The following is an 18524-nucleotide window of genomic DNA, read 5'->3' on the forward strand; positions in this document are numbered from 1 at the left end:
ATGTTATTGCCATAGACTGTATAAAAGATGGTTATTGCATAGCGGGTAAAAAGTTTAGGATGGCAACTTAATTCCCTCAAAAAACATTATTGTACCAATGCTTTCCAGAGAGATATCTCGAACACAGTGTCGGGCAGTAGCCTACCTAATATTATTACTTTTCCCATTAACTAGTAGTGTAAGGGATTACTATTTCCAAAACAGTTACTAATCCAAGTATCTAAAGAAAGAATGGAGAACGAGGGAGAAAGGAGTTATTTTGACAGGTGTAGGCTAAGTATTGCCAATATTGTGTTGCAGTCTAAGATGCAAAAAACATTGTCATCCATTGTAAACTTTGTGCGGCCAGCAACAAGCTTTCAACTGCGAACAGTTCTGCATCTAATGTGAAAATACATCTACGTGAAACTTACAGAAAGACACTCCGGCCGCTACTGCCAGTGATGCATGCACTCGTAGGGAGAAAGTGGAGAAGTTGCATGTTTTAAAAAAAACACTGAATAGTCCTACTGTTATTATAAATGTACAGTAAAACAGTAGTTCAAAATTCAGCATTGCATTTTATTATTTCAGCAAGTGGTATTGTGTTTTGCAAAATAAAATTGCTGTTATGAATATGCTATTAGTTTAAAAAGTCAAGAGACTTGCTTTTTTTTGTTAACAATAATACACATAGCCTATACTGTAGCCTACAGCAACATCTGGTTTGAGAGGCTGCAGTGTTTTCAGTTTGGCTGGTTGTTGACTCCTAAGGTTAGTTGTTCCAGTAAAGTGGAACAACTAACTTTAGGAGTGATGAACAGGTTGTAGCCTACCTTTTTAGGTACATAACCTTTTATAACCTCAGAAAAAAAATAAAATAATAATTATATATATATATTGAAGTGCCCTAATGAAACTCGATGTCGATAAGTAAAGTAATAGTATAACTTTATTAAGGAGTAAAAAGATAATGTCAGCTTTGTTTCTGGGTTTTTTCTTTTTTTCTCCCCGGAGCGCGTTCCCGGTGACTCCTTCCCTCTGCGCGCTCACGTCTCTCTGTCAGTCCACCCGCTCTCTCACGTGTTTTCTGTGTATAAAAGGGTCCCAGTCTCGGCTCATTATGTCCAGTGTGTCACCAGATAAACGGCGAAAAATGGAGTCAGCGCTGAGCCAGCTGAAGAAACACACTGTGGTCGTGGCAGACACCGGAGATTTTAACGGTAACACTTCTGCTTTTGTACATGCTAATGCTAGCTGGTTAGCATGCTAATTAGCTGACCAGCTAACTGAATCCAGCTTTAATGTGACTGAACGCCGTGTCGATATCATGCAGTCAGCGCGAGTGGGCGAGCCGCAAATGTTAGCCTCGGTGTGCATTTTATTTAGTCCGACCGCCTAATGATAGCTAGCTAACTATCAAGCTTAACAACTCTCAGGAGGTTTTGCGCTACTTGTTAACTAAGTTACTAAAGTTAACAATACGATAATCCAATTACTTGTTATTAACGTTACCGAACTTAGTAACAGTACGTTAAGCCACTTCACGATTGCTAGCTAACTAACATGACGTCTATTCGTGACATTCAATTGAAAATGCATGTATTTTGTTAATAACATCAGCCTCTTTTAAACATCACAAATGACATAACTTTAAAAGTAGCTACAACTTGCATTATTAAGCGTGTGTTCGTGGTTAAAATATGGATTATGTGGTGGCAAAACTAAGTTTTCCCCCTGAGTTAACAGGAAACGAGATGTAAAATGTGTTTCTCGTTCCCCTTTGTCCCTTTCATGCCACAGAGGAAAGGGTCATGTTTCTCAATGGGTCAGAATGAGGAACTGCGTACATGTGCAGTAATACGGTTACAGTGTGATGCAAACAGAAGATAGTTCCTCATCCAGGGCTTGCAGACTCAGGATGACATGACAGAACTGGTCTGTGACTCCTGCAGCCAGACAATGGAAAACCGATAGTGGTACTTTAATTACACAGCAGGCGTGTTGGGTGCTGGCATTGACTTTTTGAACGTGTTAGTATGTCTTTTGCTAAATTGCCCCCTTAGTTTACCATACTTTTAGTCAAATGAAAATGTGGTGAGGCATGCATACAGGGACTGAACACAATAACATGAACATCTGTATAATTTCGAGCAGTCCATATCTGCTTTAATTACAATGTGATCCACAGAAAAATAATTACAGCTATTTTGATGATTGTCGTCATTTTCAGCCAATTATCAAGCAAAAGTTCCAAATGTTATTTGATTCTAGCCACTCAAAAACTTGAGTATTTGCTGTGTGTGGGGTTTTTTGTTTGGTTTTTTTTTTTTTTTCCTCAGGTTTGTATAATTTTAATTTGAATATCTGTAAGAATGCAGACCGTTCATATCAATCAAAATTAATTTGTATAGTACCTCTCAAACAAGTTAGGACAGTTTAAAGTTATGTTACTAACATGATGATCTGAAGATGTCACCTTGGAATCCAGAAAAATTGTGGAAAATGGCCACAGTTTCTCAGACTAAAAGCAACAACAGATTATTTAATCAATGAAAATAATTGTTGGATTTTGTCTTATCCAATACAACAACACTACAAACTGTGCTGATTGTAACTTGTTAGGAAGATGAGAACAGGGGTTAGTCAAAACTAAAACAACCATAAGCTACTCTTTGAAGGCTGGGGTTTTTTTTGGTTTTTTTTTTTTTTAAAAGGTCTGTTTTATGTAACCAGGGTATTTCATAAATTTTGAAAGATTTCTCAGGTTTCACTAGGTGCAAGTTTAGTCATGTTAAAATCGCTCGTATTTCACATATGAAATGCAAGAACTTGGTCAAACATGGTGTAACACCACCCTCTTGCTTCACTTATGTGGAAAAGGTGGGTTTGCTTGAAAGCTATGGGGGGGGGCTTGTGTGAAATTTTGCACAAGGCTGCTTGGTAAGTAATTAGCCTGGATGGTTAATGACATTTGAAAGAAAACATGCAATTAGATAAGGTTCCTCATGAGAAAGTGTAGTAATCAACATTCTTAACTAATAAAACTTATTAGGAGTCAACTCGCACAGAAAAGTCTGGACTAGTGTTATAAAAAGTTTAAACGCATATAGAAGACTGTAAATAATAGAACAACTTCAAGCTGTATATTTACATGTATTGTCAGTGGAAATATATTTAGGGTATTTACTAAACTTTTTTTATGCCTTAGGTGGTTGACAAACCAGAGCCATATCTTTTGTGAAGACTGCTGTAGACGGCACTGTGTTCTTGAACTGAGTATCCAGGCCAAACCAACTGATCTGTAGAATGATCCAACTTTAGAAGGGAGTAGAGAGAAATCCAGAATAAAAGCAGGCTTTGTTCTTGGGCTGAAGAGCTGGCAGCACGGACTGGACTCTGCTGCTACAACTGAGTGCTAACTAGGGCTGCTCCTAACAATTATTTCTTAATCGTTTGTTTTTTAAAATAACCACTTTATTATATTAAAGATTATTTATTACATAAGTAATATAACAATTTATCCAAAAAAATTCATCATTAATATTTCAGTATATTAATAATCCTGAAAAGACTCGTATAGCACATTAGAATAATGGCAGCATATTTTAAAATGAGTAACTTCCATGTCACTGCTGTGTTATGGTGATGATGACTATAATAATAATTGACCCTATTGGTCAGATGCCGCATCAGAAAAATACTGGACTTCAAATTGCTCTCTCGCTGAAGTAATATGCAATTAGATAATCACTGGCAAATGTATTTTGTATTTTTGCATTGGTCAGGGGAAAGAAACTGATACAGAGTGTAACAACGGTCACAGTTCATAACTGTTAGATTTTCATAACAGCAGCATTGAAGAAACATTTTAGAAAATAATTTTTAAGTGACTACTGTTGAAGAAATATTGTGAGGGAGACGGTTTTGAGAGACTTGGGTCTAAAGCCAGGATTATACTGTCTGCATGCACGAGTCCACTAGAGTCCGCGTGACGAAAAAATTGTCATGAGAGGGGGCACACATAGAGCAGAAGTCGGCAAATAAGTCGGACATTGGGCCAATTTTTTTTTTTTTTTTTTTTTTTTTCTTCAAGCCGTTACATGGTGGGCCAGAACATTATTTCAAACCGTTGGATACCCTTTTGCATGTTCAGCTTAGTGGGTAGATTGCGGGACTCACATTGGAGTAGTTGTATGATCGATCCCAAAATCCGACTGACTTTAAATTATTATATATATATATATTTTTTTTTTTTCCCCCTTGTTAAACAAATGATTAGCCTATAAGGGCACTTTTTCAAATGCTGGCAATAAAGCATGTGCTGCAGTGCGTGTGTGTCCCAGCGTTTGATCCGCATTCATAAACCTATGGACACTAATTTTCATTTCCCTAAGGAAATTCAGGGGAATCCAATCACACATTTACTGGTGGCTTTTACAGAGGTGTGTCAAGTAAGCCAGAGACTCTTTTGAATGTCCTTCAGAACTTTTCAAAGTAAAAGCTCTCAAACTTGACACAAAGCATTGCTGCAAAAATGTTCTTGTGCTTTTATTTTGGAGGCACATTCACTTAAGAGGAAGTGATTATGTGAGTAAGTGTTGCTGTCATGACTGAGATGTTTTTCAGCATCAGCCACTATCAATTTATTTTTTTTCTGCTATCAAAGCAATCTGACCACGGGCCTGAAATTATTGCTGGTGGGCCAGTTCTGCCCTGTGGGCCGCCTATTGCCAGCCACTGGTGTAGGGTTGGGAGAAATAATCGACTCTTAGTTGCATCGCGATGCAGACGTGGAAGATTATGAATCGATTAACAAATGTCTGAAAATCGATTTAATTATAACATAATGTTGACGGAAGTGCAGCGCCTGGACCGTCTGTGGAGCGCGCGCACACAACAGAGAGACCAGTGTTCCCCTGTATTCGCCACCGCTGCAGAATGAATAACCACCCCACTAAAATGTCACACAATCATTAATATCAGTGCGCAAGTGATGATTTTAACTCTCACACTGTGAGCATAGCAACACTCAACGCTTGGCAGCTCCCTGCGTAGTGTGTGTGTGAGGATGAGCGAGAGAGAGCAAGCGGCAGAACGTGACTGTGTAAGTTAGTGGAGGAAAAATATCAGCAGTAAGTTTCAGTCAGGTAGTAAATGTGCAGTGTAGGTCACTGTGTCTTTTAATAAGTCTGTAGTTTCCCCAACGGCTGGAAAAGTGAAGGCTGTGCGCTAGCTAACATCTTCCCTGCTCTCTGTCCCCCACTCCAGACTTTTGGGGACAGAGTAGTCGGTGTCACAGCCCCCACCCTCTGGAACTCGTCCAGACAGGGAGCATTTCAAATCTCTGTGGGGATACTTTCAAAGATCTACTAAAAACCCAGCTCTTTACCCAGGCATTTAATCCTGAATGAGTTTGTTGTTCTGTAACTGAGTAAAGCGTCCTTGGGTCCTGTGACAGGCGCTAAAATTTATTTATGTAACGTTCCCTAAATTAGTAACAAAGTAATATTAATTATCAGCTGTATGTCATTCCTAACTAAACTACTAGTCAAGGGCTCAACACATAAGCCACAAGCTTAAACTAAACTGGTGTACAGCTCTGTCCTGTATACTGTACATCCTGATTTCAGTTTTCAGGAATCTGACAACTGGTTAATGAAATGAGGGACCATGGAGCTCAGGTTAATAAAGTAAATTAGGGATGCAAACTAGTGCTTTTAAGCTAATTAGGAGATGTTTCTTTTGGATTTTAATGTGCAAATTAAATGCTTCGTAATTATCCAGGGATTCTGTATAGAAAAAAAAATGATGCATCGTCTTATAATCGAATCGCAGCCCTCTGAATCGAATCGTGAGGTGCCCAGAGATTCCCACCCCTAGTGTAGAGTCTGTGTGAACATCTGCATGCCTCCCTGGTTTGTGTGTTGTTTTTTTTTTTGGGGGGGGTGACCTCTAGTACTACCCGGGCACCAACCGATCTACTGCGCATGTGTGGAATGTGTCCGCCAAGCTGATTCCAGAAAGTAGTAGAAACAGAAGTAGTCCCCGTCTGCGGGGTCTGCAACTGTCCCTATGTGCGTCTGCTCCCGTGTAAATTTGAGTTTACAGTGCCAACACCAAATCTGAATCTTCCATCTTTTGGCCCACTTATGTTTCTGTCTTCCTCCTTCTCCCTCTTAGTCCGTCTTTAACTGGCCTTAACCTGAACAGCCAATCTGTCTGATGTTAAGACTCCGAATGCGTTCCCTACGTGACATTAGAATCAATTACTATCCACGTGTTGCTCTCTAATCTGTGAAGCCAGATTGTAAACATTTTTGTAAGATTCCCAGAGAATCCAGATATCTGCTTGCCTGTCTCATGACCTACTGTCTCTACCTTTTTATCAGTCTAACTTTTGTCTCCCTAACAAGGACCCTTACAGAGGCAAATAATTAGTGCTAGAATGTCATGTGATGACTCCAAGCTAGACCTGCCTTACATCAGAAATGTCTTTAACTAGTACTACCAGAAACATGTTCCTCGTGTTGATTTAGTTTGCTTAAGTTAACCCTACCCTGCTGAAGCCTTTGTATTATTTATGTCAACCGAAGAAATGCTGAGATCCATCTACTTCTTCTGACAGGGAATAGTTTGTTTTGTAGAGGGTGGTACAGCAGTATTTTCTACAGTAGATGGTGCCATTTTCTACCTAACGGCAAAAACAAGAGTAAAAAGGGGAAAAAAAACTGTCATGTTAAATCTTCAATATACTGTTGCTGATAACATACATTTTGAATGAGTGAGATCAAGGAAATTTTGGCATGTCAGTGTGATAACTAGGCTAATGCCCACTTAAGCTGTAATAAATCCAACATTTTGAAGGCCACCTTTTGTCCTTCGTCTTTGTTTTTGCTTATTAAATGGATTATAGAGCATTTATTGAACTTGTAGTGGCAATGATTGACAATTGTAAAATAAATGCATTTAATAAAGTAAAGAGCGATGGGACATTTCAGTGTTTTTAACTTTCATATTAAACTTTATCATTTTCTAATATTCTTTGTCTATTTTCATGGTTTAAATCATTAACAATAACTATACCTTCAGAGAATAAAGGATTTGGTTAACTATTTACTGGTTGTTTGTATTAGGACTTATACCTTGATTCTTTCCTGGGCTTGTGGATGCCTGATGCATGGATGACTCCACGAAGATCGGTATTTGACATTAAGGATGTCTGCAAGAAGATGAGTTATGGGTTTGTGTATGTGACTTTTAAATACTTTGCTCTGTCTTCCTATCCTACAGCCATTGATGAGTACAAGCCTCAAGATGCCACTACTAACCCGTCTCTTATCCTGGCCGCTGCTAAGATGCCAGCCTACCAGCACCTGTTGGATCAGGCCATTAAATACGGCATCGCCAAAGGCGGGTAAGAAGTTGTGCAGAAATGAGAGCTAAATAGGACTCGGGAAAACAGGAAATCTGTTAATTTTTTTTAAGTGTGTGTGTGTGCAATTATTAATGGGGGCAATTCACAATAAATGTATTGTTGAAGTACATGTAATGTGAATTGTCACCTATTAAATAGGCTGTTACTTGACTACTGAGAATTTCTTCCCACAGAGTGCATGTATGCATGCGTACTCAAGGAGCTGAGAGCACAGAGCTGAATAGCCGTAAATGACACCAAAACATAGCAGTATAGTGGGGTTTTTATTTTTATATTTTTTTTCCTGTTTAATGTGGCTGCTAGGGGGATGTCTATAATGCTAGGGAAAACCCAGATTTTTTTATTTTCCCATTTAGATTCTGTCAGTTTTTCAGCATTGCAAAAATCATAATGCTAAAGTTAAACCAACCACCCTAAAATGATACACTTTTTCAGTTGTATACCTGTTGGACTATACTCAGGTCTGGTCAAACCGGAATATTAACAGCATTGAAGTAGAAGTCATTTGCTAATGTTACGTCCCAAGGTCTAGGGGTGTCCTGGACGCAACATAAAAGTGTAGCTTCCCATTCCAAACAAGGCCAGAACACAAGAAATGCAATTTAGCAGTTTTATTGGCTTCAGAGTTGAGCAGTGCCCAAAACGACAATCAAAGCAATCTAATAAACCTAAACTTTCCTAAAACAGAAAGTAAATAAAAGACAAAGCTCTAAACTAGACTTCTAATCTCAAACAGGAGAAAAAAGGGTGCAAACAAAAAGGGCTTCTCACTCCTACACTCTGCTATACAACAAAAATCTGTATATTGTTTAAAAAAAAAAAAAAAAAAAAAATTGGCTAAAGCCAACAAACAAAGGTTGTCAACAACAATCAGAATTACAAAGCTAAGCTACACAGATTCATTCAAGGTCTCCTCTAATCACAGCAGTTTTCTACTCACAACGAACAGGTATAACACACAGTACACAGGCTCAGGTTGGGAATGGCAGAGAGAGCGGAGTTCCTGTCAGTGGGGCTTAAGATGGCTGTCATCCAGGTGACAATCAGGAGATTCCAATCAGTTCTGCAGGACCAATCCAGTGTGGCCACCTGTTCTCCATTGCGCGCACACACTCTAAGGGAGGAGAGACAGCTGACATTGCAGGGGGAGATAAAAACAAACAATATATGACCCCAGGGTCATAACGCTAAGGCAAGGGAACATTTTATATGGCTTTGCAAGCGGTGCACAGTACACGGTTCCTCTGTGCAAGATGTTGACAAAGTTACTTAATTTGCAGCAGACAAATTTTAAGCTAGATGACCGTAAGAACGCTATCAACGCCACTGACCACAACAAAGCTCCAGTGACTATGCTAGCCGAGATAACTCTGCCCCATGAGGACTGCACACTCCTTAAAGATTGCTGACCTTTTATGGAAGACATCCGACGACTTTCAGAGGAACTCAAAGAGAAAGATTCCCTGCTGACTGGCTTTATGGATGTGGCTTCAGTACAAGCCAAACAGATTGTTTCTCTTAGTGCAACCGCTAACATTCAGCACCGTGCTATGGGACCCCTCTACCCTTCCACGGCTATCCTCTAGCTCGACTACGAAGCATCAGTCAACCTGGGCTGAATTGGTGGTTCGTGGCTGCAAGAGGCATGGACGGGGCTGCCTCTCCTCCGCACATCGGCCTCTCCAACCGCTATGCAGCCCTGTCTGACGACACTCCGGTCCATCCAGCGGATGCACCTGCAGCTTCGAGTCTCATTGATACGGATCCCTTTCGGCGGATAGTGCCTGCCGACACTGCATCTCCTCCGCCGACACTGCATCTCCCGCACTGGCGGCAAACGGTGATCAGCTGGGCTGCCGGTCTGCCGCTGGGCCTGATCGGCAGCCGTCATCCCGGTCAAAAACCTCCCGCTTCCCGACGTAGGATCCTGAAGGAGGCTGTGCTTAAACTCTCCGGAGGCTGTCTCTACCCTGCACCGTCGGGTAGCCCTTCTCTCAGGTCTGTTACTGCTACTCCAACACAACACTCGGCAGCTCACACACTCCATCCTCAGTCCGCACGCAGTGTTGAAGCAGATTCTGCTCAGTCCTGCTCTGGAACCCCACAACTGGCATTTCCTCGTCCCCTTTTCTCCCCAACCTCACTAATAATTGGTGACTCCATAACCAGAAACATCAGTTTCTTTAACGCTACCACTCACTGCTTCCCCGGTGCCACTACGGCTGACATTTAATAAATAAAAAATAAAAAAAAAATAAAAAAAAATATTCCAGGACCTAATGCCATCGCTCCCCGTCCTCCACCACAAGGGTGACGGTCCATGTGGGAACAAATGACACAGCTCTTCAGCAATCTGATCTGACAAAATCAGATTTTAACCGTCTTTTTAAAGTTGTGTGGAAAGTCCATTTTTATCTCTGGTCCCATTCCCACAGCTGGTCGCGGTGCTGGCCGCTTCAGTAGACTCCTTGGCCTCCACGACTGGCTCCAGTTCGCCTGCAGGGCTCACGGGGGGTGTTATGTCGATAACTTTAAAATTTATTTAAGACAGACGGACTTCACCCAGACAAATGGAGCTCAGAAATGTTAGCTGCTCACAAACAGCATGTGGTGCGGTCCACACATGACTTACGTGAATGACTAATCATTCATGCAGCACACCTGGACACACCACCGGTCACTGAACAGAACTCTGCCTCACTGCCACTAAGAACTGTCTCCACCTGCTGGCATGTAAAGCCGTCTGCTCCCAGCGCTGTTCCAAAGACTTCTATTCCTGTCATCATCAGGCATAGACCAGTAAACCGAAATGTGCACATCTCACACAGCAATCATAGTAATCTTATAAGGATTAGGACAACTGCACCAACTCCAGGACCCAAAACAAACTCATTTAAAATGGCTCTCTTCAATGTGAGATCACTTTCAAGTAAGACTTATCTTAAATGATTTTATCTTGTCTGCAAATCTAGATTTTATGTTTTGAACTGAAAACTGGTTTCAAATGAATGACTATAGCCAGCTGTATGTCATCGAGTACGCTGTGATGAATTTAACTCCTTTTGAAGTTCTCGCTCTTAAAGTTGGAGGGCTGCAACCTATTATAATTTATCGCCCCCCCCAAACCGCCTGGAGGACTTTTATCAGAACCTGAATTTTTATCTACTCGCCTGTTACTCATGCTGCCTCACCAAGCTCCGTGTGTTCTCGCATCTTTAATGAACAAAGTGTTTCAAAGTTTTGCGCATTCTTTCAGAGCCAAAGCCAACACCTGTCTGATTCCAACACCAACAATCTGGTTGATCACTTCAATCATATCTGCTTGTCGTCACTAAATATTACTGCTCCTCTAAAGGTTAGGCCTACGTCTAAAGCTGCTAAGCAACCATGGATGAATGACAGCATTCGCAGCCAAAAAAGGGAAAGCAGGAAAGCAGAGCTCAGATGGAAAAAATCCAGTCTCCAAGTCCATTACCTCAGTCTGACGGATTTATTAACTACAATAACATGGTTAAGGATGCGATTTTTCTGAACTCATTACTACACATAAACACAATCCCAGGTTTCTGTTTAAGACTGTGGATCAGCTGGTAAACCCAACCCCTCCTTGTGCCTCAGCTGGAAGTAATGATGTGAATTGTTATCTTATATTAATGATAAGGTGGTGTCAATCGGAGCCTCTATTACCCCCACAGCCTCTTACTCAGCGGTTCCTCACCACCAACAAGAGAGTTTTAACCAGTTTTATCCCATCGACTTGTCTGAGCTTTTAAAAACAGTATCACAAATGAGTGTCCTCCAGCCCACTTGATGGAATACCTACAAAGTTTTTACTGAAAGTAATAGTAATAGATTCTGTTGGGCCCCATTTGATCTGTTTTCAACAGCTCCCGATCTACTGGTTGTGTCACTGATTATTTTAAAATGGCTTGCGTGAACCCACTTTTAAAGAAACCTGGTTTAGAGCCCTCGTTCCCACAAAATTTTAGACCAATTTCAAAACTGCCTTTCATTGCAAAGATTCTAGAAAGAATTGTCCAAACAGCTGCTCACTGTACTGGAAAATAACAAAATATTTGATAAGTTTTAGTCTGGTTTCAGGAAGTACCACAGCACTGAGACTGCCCTGCTTAAAGTCAACAATTACCTTTTAATGTCTGCTGATGAAGGTATGTGCTCAGTCCTGGTACTCCTGGACCTTAGCGCTGCTTTTGACACCATTGATCACAACATCATCATGTTAGACAGACTGAGGCACTGGGTGGGGATCTCTGGTACTGCCCTAGAATGGTTTTCATCCTACCTGTCAAATAGGAAGTTTTGTGTCTGTAAACAACTGTCTCTTTGTTCTGTCCAGTTAAATATGGTGTGCCTCAGGGGTCGGTCTTAGGACCCATTTTGCTTCCCCTTGGACATATTATCCATAAACATGGTATTTCTTTTCATATTTATGCTGATGACACACAAATGTACTTGCATGTCAGATCCACAGACCCTGGAATGCTGAGTTCACTTAACAACTGCCTTTGAAGTTAAAAAATGGATGTCAAATAATTTCCTCCAGCTGAACTCAGACAAAACAGAAATCCTGGTCATCGGGTCCTAGCAGATGGCAAAACAAATACTGCCATCTGCTGGTTCCCTAGTAAATCACATTACACATCACTCTTTTAAATCCCTTCTTAAAACATACTTTTATAGGAGAGCCTTTCCCAATCTTATTTGACTTTATTTTATCCCTTTTTATTCTATTTTACTTATTTTATATTTATCTTAAATGTGTATTTTTAGTCTTTTCAATGTCTTCTTGCTTTTATCTTGTTTTTGGGGTATTATTGTCTTTACGCTTGTTAAAGCACTTTGTAACTTGTTTATGAAAAGTGTTCTACAAATAAAGGTTTTTATTACTTGTAATGTTCTAGTTCTCAGCTTGAACCTTAAATCTGTGATACCTTTTTAATGGATGTATTGCATAGACTTGTGTCAGTGTGGTTAAACATTTAAAAACTGTGTTCAGAGACTATCTTCCTGCTCAGATTTTGAAGAAATGTTGATTGGGGTTGTGACTTTGCCCCTTAATGGTTGATTACCAGTGCTACCAACTTCACTTTAGTCAAACAACTTAGCTGTTAAATTTGCATAAATTAAACCGTGCCAAAGGTTAAGGTGGCAGCTTTAAGAACATCATTACTCAATTTCTATCTTTCTTCCCTTTTTTTATTTTTTTTTTTTTGTGTGTGTGTAACTGACAATCAGTTTTATAATTTTCCTCTCCTTTACTGTTCAGAACTGAAGATGAGCAGGTAGCCAACACCATGGACAAGCTGTTTGTGAGTTTTGGGCTAGAGATCCTCAAGAAGGTCCCAGGCAGAGTCTCTACTGAAGTGGATGCCAGGTAGGTGTAAACATGTCACAAGGTGCAAATTATGACCAGAAACCTGTTAATGTTAAACAACAGACAACTAGTATTCAGAGACCATGTTATTTGTTTTGTCATCACTCCTATGTAACAAAACTTGATTGCATTTATTTGTAGTTTATGTTGTAACTTTCTTTGGAGGATTACAATCTTTCTACAATATTTTGCTGTCCATGGGAATACCATGTACTTAAATCCCCTCGCTCAACATTGTGTTTCATGTCTTAAATTTAAGGATGGAAATTTTTAAGCAGTAACCAGCAGCCACATTACTACCAATAATTGTTTAGTAATTAGTGAAAGCTTATAAAAAAAGCATGTTTTCCCTTGGGGTGGTTTGAACAGCTGATATGGTAAAATAAAAGGGGTACCTGAATTATTAATTGACTAAACAATAAATTTGACCTGTGGGGGGAGGGGGGGAGAAATTTTTTTTTTTACTGTCTATCTAAAGCACACTACTATTTGCCTTTTAATCACCCATTCACATACAAGCTACACTGGCCTAACCATTGGGGGCAATTTGGTGCTCAGTGTCTTGCTCAAGGATGTGGTGAAAAGGGGATCAAACCTCCCCTGCAATTAATGGAGGACCCGCTCTACCTGCTAAGGCATTAACAACCCCAATAAATTATTTAAATTGGTCCTAAATAAAAGAGAATAATTGTATCTCAACATGGAGGTTGTCAAATTTTGCTTAAATACTTAATGGCTGCATTGTTTCTCTTCACATAACAGACTGTCCTTTGATAAAGACGAAATGGTTGCCAAGGCCCTGAGGATCATCGCTCTCTACAAAGAAGCCGGCATCAACAAGGAGCGTGTGCTCATCAAGCTGTCTTCAACATGGGAGGGAATCCAGGCTGGGAAGTGAGTCTGTAATGTTAGCTATGCTCGCCTACCATAAATTGTCTGATTTTATCTTGACTGAGGGTTGGTACAGAGGGTTCTTCCAGCGTCTTATAGTGGAAACTAAACATGATTATGCATGTTTTAACTGCAAAGGTTAAAGAGTACATGAAGAGGAAAAATGTGATAATGTCAGGTTATGTGTAATTAGACCTAGGCAAACACATAAATTTGAGTGAAACATACATTTAGTTAGACCAATCCTGCTTGGAAAATGTTTCAATGTCACTGTAATACCTGAGTTTTTGTACAGATACCAAAACCTACAACTGTACCTAGACTGCAACCTGTATCTCTGTTAATGGACTGCCTCAGTTTGATTCCACATATTTAACCAGTGCAAAATAAGACTGAACTGTCTTTCAACCGTAAAGTCTTCACCTTGAGAACTAGTTGTAATGACTCAATGACTTCTTTGTTTTTCCCATCCCAGGAGCTTCTATTTGGAGAAGCAATATAAATTAAATATTTGTTTTGGGTTGTTTTTTTTTTTTTTTGTACAGGGAGCTTGAGGAGAAGCACGGTGTTCACTGCAACATGACTTTGCTGTTCTCTTTTGCTCAGGCTGTGGCCTGTGCAGAAGCAAAGGTAACACTTATATCACCCTTTGTTGGACGCATCCTCGACTGGTACAAGGAAAACACAGAACGCAAAAGCTACGAGCCACATGAGGACCCAGGTAATAAAGGCTGTTTTGTCAATTTATACTTTAACATGTCGGTACATGTTAAGGTATCAAAGCTTCAGATGTGAGAATTTTTGGGACACAAAGAAAATTTGTCTGTCAGCATGTATTCATGCATAACAATACGCAATTCTAGTTGGAATTGAACTCTATTTAATTCAAATAAAAATGTGGTCTAGTGTTTGGCAGATTTGGATTTCTAAACTCCGTTGTAATGGTGCATTCACTTAGATGGGTGTTTTGTGCAAGAAGAAAATGATGATCTAGGAAAAAATATTGACTTTTTTCATCATCCCCAATTGGAATTACGCCACTGATCTGTTTACAGTCTGCAAAATAAATGAGACCCTAAACTGTCATGATTCTGCTGTAAAACCTCAAACCGGTCGTGCCAGGTTTACTGTTAAACTGCTGCGCTGCTGTTGTCTTGTGGAGAATATGACACACACATGCTTTGTGCGTACTGTGGTAACAAAGTGCTTTTAATTACCAGAACAGGATTGGTAGGAACAAACAGTCCTGTTTGAGTTGAGCGGTAACATTAAAATGATTTAATTGTTAGTGTTTTTATGGGGTGAATTTTCATGTGTGTATTGATGGCAGCTTTAAGCCCCTGACAACTTGCTTCAAATTCAGTGGGGTTTTTTTTTTTCTCCCCTTCCTTAGGTGTGCTGAGTGTGACCAAAATTTACAACTACTACAAGAAGTTTGGCTACAGCACTGTGGTAATGGGCGCATCCTTCAGAAACACGGGGCAAGTGAAAGCCCTGGCAGGCTGTGATCTGCTCACCATCTCCCCTGGGCTGCTCGCAGAGCTCAGCCAGGACCATAGCTCTGTCACAGAGATGCTCAATGTGGAAAAAGGTACTGTTCTGTGATTCAAATGGAGCCTTTCTGCAAAGTACTATGATCACCATAAACTCAGCAAGTTTTATTTTCATTGTGCATGGGCAGTCAATGAACTAGAAACCATTTTGTTTTGGCACTTAGCTGGATAATAAACAATCTTGTTCATTTAATTAGTTCAAATCTTGTCCCTTTTAGACAGTTTATTGAGGTGTGCCAGATCATAACAGAAGTTGTCATTTCTGGTCTCTGTTAAATGATTTTTAATTAACTGCAGGTGGCTCTGCGGAATGACATTTCTCAGCTCTCTCCAGAACGACTTCACACTTCCACAGGGGTGGAAATCTGCTCTTTTGGAGATTAAAAAAAATAAATAAAAAATTGTGAATGCACTTACTTCCTGCTTGACCTTGAGGTTTGTTTTTTGTAGCCAAGGTCTGTGATCTGGAGAAGATCCATCTGGATGAGAAGGCCTTCCGCTGGCAGCACAACGAGGACCGCATGGGTGTGGAGAAACTGTCTGACGGCATCCGCAAGTTCGCTGCTGATGCCATCAAGCTGGAGACCATGATCAAAGTAAGAGGATGGGGGTTTTTTTTGTTTTAACAGCTTTGAGTGTTTCAAGTGTCACTTGTTTGAAGACCAGTCTATGGTGAGAATGCGGTAAAGCTAACTGCACCTGAATTTGGAGTCTTTATGGTAATTTCACTGAATTGGAGCAGCTGATAGGCAGGGTTAGTAACCTTTATTCTGTAATTTTCTCACTTTGCAAAATAAAGTATAAGAGTCTTACCTAAAAGAGAAGCTATGAAGTCTTCATTGTACGCATTACGAGCACCACATTCAATATAATTTATCAAACTGCGTGAGACTTGGTAATTGTAGTACGTGACAACTTCGGGTTTTCAAAATAAGGTGTTAACACTACGTATACACAGTATCGTGTTTTTGTTTGTTTTTTTTATATTCACACTAAGTATGAAACATGTGTCCATTAAAAGTAAAGGAAAAATGGATTTTGGTGGGGAAACATACAGTAGATAGACAATGTGTTTATGATCAAATTGTTTACTAGAGCACAAGAGTGGCAAGTTTTTCATAGATCTTACCCCTTCTTTATCTTCTTGCTTTTGATGTGCATCAAATTAATTTAACATTTAACATGCCCCTGGACCCCGGGTCGAAGTCCACTCATCATAGTCTTACAAAGTCCTGTGGAAAACGCTGTCGTTTCCTTGCAGTCAGTATAAAGGTGATCTCACTCTATATGCTGTCCTTTTTTTTTTATTTTTCTTTTGTGTGTTACAGGAGAAAATGCTCAATGTGAAAAACAGCCAGTAATGGACAGATGTGGCGTCTCCGCATTAACAGGAAGTATAAGGAGGCTGCCTTCTTTGTCCCTAACTACCTGAAAGAAGGTCCTTTCCTCTCCGTATTTGACCAAACTCCAGGGACCTTCCTCCTGAATGGACACCTTTCCTGTTAGGCTGGGACTGACTCGGTTTTATGAGCAAACATAAATGGTTATTAAAGCTCGTGTGGAGTGGTTGTAAAATAGTCTTACAATTTACTAGAAATTTGACCAGAAAGCAAAACTTTGCAAAAGAAATGTCTTTATGAGACTTAGTCTTGTTGAGTAATATCATGTGACTACTAGAAAGGACTGTGAGCACTTTTTGGCAGTAAAGGACCACAATTTTGCTCTCAGCTCCATTTGAACTGGGTTGAGGGCAGAACTTGATAAAGACCATTGTACCATCATTCCTCAGAATATACTTTTTTGTTTTTTTTAATATATATATTTTTGGTTTTTTTCCCTTCTCTCAATAAATAAGTCTGTAATTACACTTGTGTTTTGGTGTTTTTTTTGTTTGTTTGTTTTTTTTTAACACCCTTTCTGTCTTTGTTAACAGACACATGAGTTACAGAAGGTGTCAGACACAACTATTGCATCCATAAGTAAAGCCATGCAAGGCATTTTAAAGGGGAGCTATGACATAAACTCTGACTATCAGGTTTAGAAAGCCCTACTCTTTAAGTGCAGCTTTTGCAATTACTGTTTTACGGTCTCTGGTCGAGCCAGTTTAACTTCATTCTGTCAGCCCAGATTTAGCTAGATGTATATAGGACCATGTTTACTGTAAACTCTTATCACTTACTTGATGCCAGATGAAACTTCAGTATAGGTGAGACTTTGAATCTTTTGGAAGGAAATTTGCAGGTTGCATAAAGTAGTGTTGCGGTGCCAAGGTAAGAAAATCCTTTAGGATAAGTTCTCTTATCTAAATTGGCTTTATTTAACTTCTGTATTAGATATGTTTGCTGTATTTCAGTGTTTTATTCCATGAAGATTGTATAGATTTGAGTTTATTTTAAAGTTTCAGTAGGCTACTTGCATTACAAGACTACACAATTATAATTTGGGTAAGAAAATGCTATTTTCAGACTTTCTTGTAGTAATTCATAGTTCTCAAAGTATAGCCTACTGTCCCGATCCACCAAACATGACACAAGACTTGGATAGTTGACAGATGGGCAGTAAAAAAATATATTCTTGTAAAACACCGTGTTTTGTTTTTTTGAAGGGGGGGGACTTAAGGGGTCACTAATTTTGTTCTTTCCCTTGCACCATTTGAATAAAAGTGAGTTAGACTCTTATGTCATCCTTTCAAAACTGCTGAAAGTTATACAAATTTAAGATGAGTGATTATAGTTCCCCTAATGAAATACTGAGGTGTTTTTATTAAAGATATTGTGAGATAAACATTTTTGGTTCTTTTGTGTCACAGTATAGGACATTACATTGCACTAAAGGACATTAATGGTAGTTATTGCATTAAAGAGGAAGTAAATGCTGTTACATTAAAGCATTTTTACTTAACTTTCAGTATGTCATTTTGATACAATTAATATATCAACCATGTTTTTAAAAAACAAAACAATTTATCGACATATTTAAAGTTGACTCCTCGATAGAGCAAACCTTGTGTAATTATTTTAGTGTTGGAGAAAGAAAATGTAATTTTGATTAAAAAAAAACATCAATGTCAACCATGTTGTTCAAAAACAGAATAATTGAATTTTTTTTTAAATTTAATTTCAATTTACTTTCTTTGTTCTCCTAGGGCCTTCTCCTTTCTGTGTGGATCCCTGTTAATTTTCTCTCTATACTTCAGTGTCCTCTCTCTACCATTTCTGTCCCCAATTTATTCCTATCTAAAAAAGAAAAAATGAAGTTTCACATTACT

At 39.4% G+C, this 18524-nt stretch overlaps 1 protein-coding gene across 1 annotated transcript; it reads left to right on the forward strand.

Moving 5' to 3' along the window:
* The first annotated feature begins 1035 nt into the window (after positions 1 to 1035).
* Positions 1036 to 17123, forward strand: taldo1 (transaldolase 1). Its single transcript, XM_046033314.1, has 8 exons — positions 1036 to 1202; positions 7273 to 7396; positions 12705 to 12812; positions 13575 to 13706; positions 14249 to 14424; positions 15097 to 15294; positions 15707 to 15852; positions 16585 to 17123. The coding sequence occupies exons 1-8, from the start codon at positions 1103 to 1105 to the stop codon at positions 16615 to 16617; spliced, it is 1017 nt and encodes a 338-aa protein (XP_045889270.1). The 5' UTR covers positions 1036 to 1102; the 3' UTR covers positions 16618 to 17123.
* Positions 17124 to 18524: the final 1401 nt, after the last annotated feature.

Source organism: Micropterus dolomieu, linkage group LG20, assembly GCF_021292245.1.
Source record: "Micropterus dolomieu isolate WLL.071019.BEF.003 ecotype Adirondacks linkage group LG20, ASM2129224v1, whole genome shotgun sequence".
Taxonomy (NCBI): Eukaryota; Metazoa; Chordata; class Actinopteri; order Centrarchiformes; family Centrarchidae; genus Micropterus; species Micropterus dolomieu.

What these genes read in the sequence shown, in the direction of transcription:
- taldo1 (XM_046033314.1), top strand. Translation starts at nt 1,103, where the DNA reads ATGTCCAGTGTGTCACCAGATAAACGGCGAAAAATGGAGTCAGCGCTG. An exon ending in TACGGCATCGCCAAAGGCGG is followed by an intron (nt 7,397 to 12,704) that starts GTAAGAAGTTGT and finishes TTTACTGTTCAG; the next exon opens with AACTGAAGATGAGCAGGTAG. An exon ending in TCTACTGAAGTGGATGCCAG is followed by an intron (nt 12,813 to 13,574) that starts GTAGGTGTAAAC and finishes TTCACATAACAG; the next exon opens with ACTGTCCTTTGATAAAGACG.